At 38.7% G+C, this 7,931-nt stretch overlaps 1 protein-coding gene across 1 annotated transcript; it reads left to right on the forward strand.

Moving 5' to 3' along the window:
* Nucleotides 1-364: 364 nt before the first annotated feature.
* Nucleotides 365-7,002, forward strand: LOC131028462 (protein ALTERED PHOSPHATE STARVATION RESPONSE 1). The gene is made up of 4 exons (XM_057958746.2): nucleotides 365-1,723; nucleotides 3,284-3,468; nucleotides 4,258-4,481; nucleotides 5,966-7,002. The coding sequence occupies exons 1-4, from the start codon at nucleotides 784-786 to the stop codon at nucleotides 6,735-6,737; spliced, it is 2,121 nt and encodes a 706-aa protein (XP_057814729.2). The 5' UTR covers nucleotides 365-783; the 3' UTR covers nucleotides 6,738-7,002.
* Nucleotides 7,003-7,931: the final 929 nt, after the last annotated feature.

The raw sequence follows: 7,931 nt of genomic DNA on the forward strand, positions 1-7,931 counted from the left end.
AATCTCCGTTTCTCAAATTTATTAGCCTGTGCAACGTCTACCAAAAACGGCCAAAAATAGAAAATAACTGCGCAAAGATCGTCGTGTAATTGCAGCCACTAACGATTCCTTTTTGACTGAAATGGACTGGTCAAGTCTGAAATTAAGTCTGCCTAATTTTATCCATTAACGATTTCTTCGACCAAAAAAGGCCAGCCAGCTGTTTGCCGGTAAAGAGCACCAGCGGCGGCGTGGAAAGAGACAAGCCGTGGGCCCCGCTTTCCCGTCAATTGTTATTTGACGGAGTGACGTTTTGTATGAAAGCGACGGGGTTTACAATTATTTGACACAAATTCGAAAAAGAATTAGCATGGCAACAAAATCACGGCTCGCTCGTACCCGAAAAAAATGGTATTTTAAAGACTGGAAAACGACGGCGCGGTCTTCGAACCGTAAAAGCCTATGACTCTGCTTCTGCTTCGCTGGAGACGGATTCTGATTCACTGTTTATAACACGAAGGATTTTAGAGCAGCTGGGCGATTTGTTTTCTTGATCTCAGAGGGCAGAGAAAAGCCAAGTGCCCGCCATTATTTCCATGGCGGAACGAACGAGTAGAGCATGTTACTGTTTTATAACTCGTTGTTCAGTCTCTGTTCTGCCAGGTTCAGCGTGAAATGTGGTTACGGTACATTCTTTTTGATTTAGAATGTCGTTTTATGAAGCGTGGTCTGGTTTCTGTAGAATGGAGAAATAGTTAAGTCCAAAGTTTGGATTATTTTTTTTCTTCTGTGGGAAGAAGCAAGATGGGTTGTGCAACTTCCAGAGTGAAGAATGAGGAAATAGTGGCGAGATGTAAAGCGCGCAGGAGGTATATGAAAGAGGCGGTGAGTTCAAGACACCAGTTTGCGGCTGCTCATGGGTGTTATTTGCAGGCTCTGAGAAATACTGGAGCGGCGCTGAGACAATTCGCTGAGGGAGAGGCCATAGATATTGGCGGCGCCGCCACTCGCCAGCAATCTCTCCACCATTACGCCGCCTCTACTGCTAACAGTTATTCTACTCAGACGTGCCTTACTCTGCCCTCGCCGCCGCCTCCGCCGCCCGAAATGAGTCCCTATCGAGCAACTCCTAGTTATGCAACAACTCCGCCGCCACCTCCGCCCGATGAGTCCCCCTATGCTGGCGGCGCCGTCACTTCGCCCCACCACTGGAGCACCTCGTCTCAGCATTCCAACGCTGCCCCGCCGCCTCCACCGCCGCCTCCTCTACAAGCCTCGGCTTGGGACTTTTGGGATCCCTTTCTTCCTGTCTCACCAAGGCGATCCATTGCCATGGAAGAGCAGCAGAGGAAGCAGACGGAATGGGCGGCGGCGGCGGCAGCGGCGGCGGCGGATCAGGCGCAGCACCATGCTCAGCAGAATGTGAAAGTGCAGGAATGGGAGGACACCACCACCATTACTACTCTTACTACTGCTACTGAGATGGAATATGAACGTGAAAGAGGGCATTATCATGGGGTTCATGAAAATGCTATTGATAACACTTCCATGGTGAGCAGCTGGTATACTAAGGATGACTCTGATATGGCCATGGTTGTGTCCAGGATGATGCCTAAGGATATTGCAGCGGTTGTGAGAGATCTGGATGAGTATTTTCTCAAGGCTTCTACTGCTGGTAAAGAGGTTTCGGGCCTGCTGGAGACTAGCAAGGCCCATTTTCAGACCAGCATTGGCGAACCCACAAGTAAAGTAACTTTTACTCTCCAGAGATGCTTTATTCCACCTTGAAAATATTGGTTTTGATACAAGAAACAATTTTTTAGGCACAAAATATGCTGAAATTCTTTTTCCAGTCCATCACTTGTCTGCTGTTTTAAAACTCTGTCTAGCATTTTGACCTTCAAGCTTATTTTGGTATTTTGAGTTTTGTTGATTTAGGCCTTCTGAACGGTAGATTAGACCATTTAAGGTGTAGATTCATTCCATATCGCTTCTGAGATATTGGAGCGCATGCCAACCGTTCCGTACAGAGGTTGTTTGAGACTCTTTTAGAGAATTTTCTTCTTCTATATGGGTAATAATCAAAGATGAGATGACCTATGGAAGTTAATGCAGAAATTTGATGACTTTAAGGTTTTCACCGTCGAGCATCATTTTCAATTGGCAAATCTAATATCCCTGTCCGCTATTGGGCCCCGTAGCATAAATTACTTTAGATTTCGTTTTTGGAAAGTCCTAGATTTGATGTGTTCTCTTCTGGTAGGAAAATGGAATCTATGAAGCTTCCCATTGGCCCCACATTCAACGATTCAATTCCCTAGTTGAAGGCCGATTAGTTCCAGTCAACATGATTTAAATGCTTTCTGTGTTTGTGGATCCCTTATCTGATGACGATGGTCAATGTTCTAGAATAAAGTAGACCTTTTGTGAAAGAGACAGGATTTTGGTAGGCCTTTTTTGAAAAACAAACTGGATTTTTATGGCCCTTTTTGACAAAATTGACTGGGTTTTCTTAGACCTTATTGGGTTTTTGTCAATCCTGCATCCTATTTGTGGCTCTTTCAAATTTATTTCACTGCTAAACCACAAAATTTAGAATTTGTCTGAAAAAACTAACATTTTCCTTTGTTAAGAGAAAGGATACAAGTTTCTGCTCGATGTGGAGTGTCAAGATGTTTACAGTAGGATGAAGGATGAAGATCAAGAAGTCATCTGGCAGCATTCACTTGCAATTCTCTCTGTTGGAAAAATATTAATAATGGGTTTTATGATGCAATTGTAATATTGTATATAAAGTGTTAGCTGGGCACAAAAGATTATCTTGTATGGAACTCTTTGCTGCTGGAAATATATGAATTACCTGTTTTATAATGAAGTTGCATATGAAATGGTAACTGGCCACAAATATTATCTTCTATGAATCTTTTTTCCTGCAATTACCACCCTTGACGGCCTCCAATGAGAAGAGTGCTCAAGATCTACTCAATGCAACAACTATTAGGTTATTGAATGCTTCTGTGGAACCATTAGTTTATTGTGTGCTTCTGCCTTTCTTCTTCATAGGACACAATGCAACGTTACATGCTTCTCATCAGTCATCATTCTTGTTTCCTTGGTTGCAAAGTAATCAGAGATGACATTCTTCTCTGTTTCTGTATTCCAGTTTCCTTATTAGAAGTAGCTTAATCTGAATTGGCAAACATGTCTTTCATGCAAATATTTATCTATGTTGAATAAATGAAGACACTGTCACATGGTTCTATGTGTGGATTAACCAAATATGTTTTTGGGTTTCTTGGTGCAGAGAACTTTGAGCATCCTACAAAACTATTCAGTGCGCTAAATTGGAGCTGGCCTTCTAAATCACCACATGTGGCGAGGAGAGACAGTGTTGATTTGAATAATGATGATTGTGGTAGACAAGGGAGCCATTGTTCTACGCTGGAAAGACTCTATGCATGGGAGAAAAAGCTGTATGAGGAAGTCAGGGTATGTCGGATCAAAATTTGGGGGCATTTTCCTTCTGGGTTGGATGTGTTTATGATGCTTTGGTAACCCGCTTTTTAACTTCACAATAATTGCTAAATTTGCTCTTTTAAGAGTCATTGCTGAGATAAAAATTTAAAATGGCTTTGGTCCTTTTCCTGCCATCTTTTCCATCTTTGTTTTAAAGTTGAAAATACACTTTTTAGTCTGATTGAGCGATTGAAACTTCTATGGTTACTCTTCAACTAGGTGTTTGATTGTGCGTTAAAGTCATCTTTTCCACTACTAATTTCCACGAGTAGTCATTTCATCAATGACCTTTTCACCTCACACACTTATGTATACTGGTAATTATCATAAGGCAATGGGATTCACAAAGCACACAAGTTCTACAGCAAGAAACTAAGACAGATAGATGACACTGGTTTTCCAAGTTCACTCAAAGATACTAGTAGTGTGAAATTCAGTTTTCAGAACTTATGTGGATTCACTTAAAAATTGCATATGCGAGTTGCACTGGTTAAATAACAATAGCATAGTTGGCTGACGGTTTTGTTATGTAAGCTAGAATCGTTGCTCAAGGTTATATTCAATACCATATCAATTCTGTAAATAGGTGGGGACTGAAAAGCTGCTTAGCTAAATTAGAATTCTAACTAATTGCTGAATTGAAAACCAAAGGGTGAAAGTAGACCATTCAGTTAATTTAACAAAAACATTCTCAACATGAAGTTTTTTTTTTTGTGCCATGTTTATACTTAATTATAATGATTGTCTCAACGTGTTTTACAGCTAGGTGAATCTACAAAAATAGAACATGATAAGAAAGTGGCATTGTTGAGGAAGCTGGAAATAAAGGGGGAAGATGAATTAAAGATTGAGAAGACTAAAGCAGATGTAAAGCGTTTGCAATCTCAGATAATGGTTGCATTCCAAGCTGTAGATACAACTTCTGCAGCAATCCTGAAACTAAGAGAAAACGAACTGTATCCCCAACTTGTGGAGCTATCTAAAGGGTAAGTTGATCGTCACCTGCCGTAGCTGCCTTTGCAAGGTGACAGAAGATGGAGTTTCTAACATTTTTTGGGGGTTAATTATAGTTTGCGCTAGAATTTTTTTTTGTATTGAGATTCTGCAGGAAAGTGCTTAGAATATGGTATTTGCATTTGAATTAATTTTCTAACCATTATCAATTTTTTTTGTAGAAACTTATAGTAGGGTCTGCTTTCATTACTTTTTCTTAAATTTGTCTGTAATATTTAAAGATTGAAGATGATTAATAGAATTTGTTTGGCAACAACTTTAGATTTTACATCTGGAGCCAATTGTGTTGTGATAAGGAAAGAAAAGAGGAAATGCACAGTTGGCTGAAGATTAAATTTCAAAAATGTTTATCTGTGGATATATGAAGGACTGAACGAGTTCAAATTACCCAATTATCAAAGCATGTTGATAGGTGAATTGCTTACCTCCAACGAGTTCGGCTTAAACCTGTTATTTATTAGTATATACTATATACTTTTATTCTCTTCCTACAAAGGTCTAGGGGCAACTTACCGCAGCCATCAAAATGGCCCAAATCGACTGTGCAGAATAACTTTCACAACTATGGAGAGAAGTTGGACTGTTGATGTGGGCTATTGTAGGCGAGCTAAACTTTAAGATGGAATGTTGTTCTTTGTGGGATTTTGTTCTACATTTATACCTCCATGAGTCTTTCAGATTCCTGAACTATTAACAACAATATATTTAATTTGTGACCTTAACCCCATGTTCCCATGCCGCTGTTTATGAGCATATTCTGCTTAAATTTAAACAGTTGGAGTGTTCCCATCTAAAATTCTAATTAAGGGAAAAGGATAAATTGAAATCTTTCCCTATTTTAGTGGAGCAGCAACTGCTTAAAAATTGAAAATTAAGCTTTGAAAAAAAGGGGGGCTAGAAATAAGCAGTGGTTGCTTATTGAAAAAAAAGGGGGCTAGAATTTTGCTTATGAATTTTATTTGTATAAAATATTATCAATAATTTCATCTATAAAATGAGTTAAGAAGATTGCATAAAAATAAACAGCCATTTGACTATACATAGGGCCACCTGCTCCACAAATTGCTCCTTAAAAATTGAGCAGCTGCTGCTAGCCAAAATAAGCTAAGCAGCTAACCTTCTTGTTATTTGATAAACTTCATTTTTTATTCCTTGTAAGTCATTTCTTACTTTTTCTGCTTGCGTACTTCCAATGTTAATTAAACAACAACATACCTCACAACTTAATTGCTTCAGATTTTTCACTTGCTTTTTTGAAAAAGGGGGTAACTTGGGGAAAGCTCAAAGCTTTAAGATTGAAAATGATATGCTATGGTCTCGAAATCTTAAATGGACGAAGCTATGTTGATTCATGGGTAAATTTTTTATTTAGAAGACGGTTGCTGAAGTTGTCAACTAGAATGCTGTTATTAACAGGGTATATGGGAGGACTAATTTACCTTGATGAACTGTGCAGGTTGATGCATATGTGGAGGACTATGTATGAATGTCATCAGGTCCAAGATCACATTGTCCAACAGGTAAAGCATTTGGACAACCCTGCAAGCACGGAACCCACAAGTGATTATCATCGTCATGCAACTATTCAATTGGAAGCACAGGTGACTGCATGGTATGACAGCTTTTGTAGGTTGGTAAAGAGCCACAGAGATTATATGCGTGCTATTAATGGATGGCTAAGGCTCAGTCTCAACCAGTTCAAGAATGAATTTGAAGGGATAATGGAAAATCACCAGCTTTTATATGCTTTATGTGAAGAGTGGCAGCTGGCTTTAGAGAGGTTGCCAGATCAATCAGTTTATGGGGGCATAAGAAGTTTTATGACAGTTGTCCATGGCATAGTAGTACAGCAAGAAGAAGAGTTAAAGCAAGGGAAAAAATCAGAGAGCCTTTCAAAAGAGCTAGAGAAGAAATTGATATCACTGCGCAATCTGGAGAGCAAATACTATAATCCATATGGTACACCAGATGGGAGAGGGACGGATTCTTTGGTACTTAAAAAGGCAAAAATAGAGGCTTTGAAAAGGAGAGTTGAAGAGGAAAAGTCCAAGCATTTGAAGTCCATCAGAGTTAGCAGGGAGATGACCTTGAATAATCTGCAGACAGGCCTTCCAAGTGTATTTCAAGCCATGACTGGTTTCTCTAGTGTTTGCATGCAGGCCTTTGAAACTGTTTACAATCAGGCCAAGAATTTTAACCCTAATCCCTGCATCAAAAGGCTGACTTAGTTGATTCATGATAGGAGAAGCAAACCGTTCAGCAGTTTCCTGTCAAGAAACTACTGAATTTTTGATCGATAGAGGTAATAGGTAATTTTGGTCTGCTTTTTTATGAGTAGGATGTCTTAAATATGTTAGAGAAACATGAAAGCATACTAATGGGCTTGTACATAGTGCTTGTTGTTTAGGCCTTAAAAACATGTGCAGTTAGTATTCTTGGTGATATAATAGGCGTGTTTCTTTTCCCACATCAATTTCATCGTTTCAAGGTTCAGACATTCTAAAAAGAAAATCCCTTCCATATTATAACTTATTTGCCCCCATTCATGTCTTCTGGTTGCATGGTAATATGTATGGAGCTGGTGCCTTAATTAGATTTTAGTAGGTGGATTGGCAAAGCATGCTGTAAAAACACTAGAAAAAGAATTCCTCTCATGGGCTGTCTCAAGGATGATCTCAAATTCAAATTGGCGTCTGGCTTGGCAGTTGTCCAAAAATGGCATTTTTTAAATTTGAAAACAAAGCGAGCAAAGGATTGTAGTTAACATATAAAACAGAGATTTTCTTGCTTTTTCTTTTGTTTTATTTGGAAGCTTCAAGAAATTAGGGCCTAGAGATGCTGTATTGATGTCTTTCTACTTTGATGTGACTGACGCCCTGTTACAGCTTTAACGATATTTATTAATTAATTTGCAAATCAAAACATCACTGTTTTTTAATCAATAGAGCCTTGCATGCCATTGCTTAGGGCATGTTCTTATGTTGCTATTTAGTTTATTTTGGCTAGCAGCAGCTGCTCAACTTTTTAAGAAGCAATTTGTGGAGCAGGTGGCCCCATGGATAGTCAAATGGCTGCTTATTTTTATACAATCTTCTTAAATCATTTTGTAAATGAAATTATTGATGATATTTTTTACAAATAAAATTCATAAGCAAAATTTTAGGCAAATAAATAGGAGAGCAAAAAAATATGCTGAAGCATGTGTTTTTTTTTTTCAATAAGCAGTTGCTTTCAGCTCCCCTATTTTCCCATAGCTTATTTTCAATTCCTAAATAATAGCTGCTCCACTTAAATAGCAAAATATTCTAAATTATAGTTTTCCAACAATTTAAAATTTGCATGAGAACACTCCAACTGCTTAAAATAAAGCAGAAAATGGAGTTAAGCAGTTGCATGGGAACACGAGGTAATCAATTGATTTT

Source organism: Cryptomeria japonica, chromosome 5 (genome assembly GCF_030272615.1).
Source record: "Cryptomeria japonica chromosome 5, Sugi_1.0, whole genome shotgun sequence".
Lineage (NCBI taxonomy): Eukaryota > Viridiplantae > Streptophyta > Pinopsida > Cupressales > Cupressaceae > Cryptomeria > Cryptomeria japonica.

Excerpts from the sequence above, each read along its gene's own strand:
- LOC131028462 (XM_057958746.2), top strand. The coding sequence starts at position 784 with ATGGGTTGTGCAACTTCCAGAGTGAAGAATGAGGAAATAGTGGCGAGA. Across the intron at positions 1,724-3,283 it reads CAGCATTGGCGAACCCACAA|AGAACTTTGAGCATCCTACA; the intron begins GTAAAGTAACTT and ends TTCTTGGTGCAG. Across the intron at positions 4,482-5,965 it reads CTTGTGGAGCTATCTAAAGG|GTTGATGCATATGTGGAGGA; the intron begins GTAAGTTGATCG and ends TGAACTGTGCAG.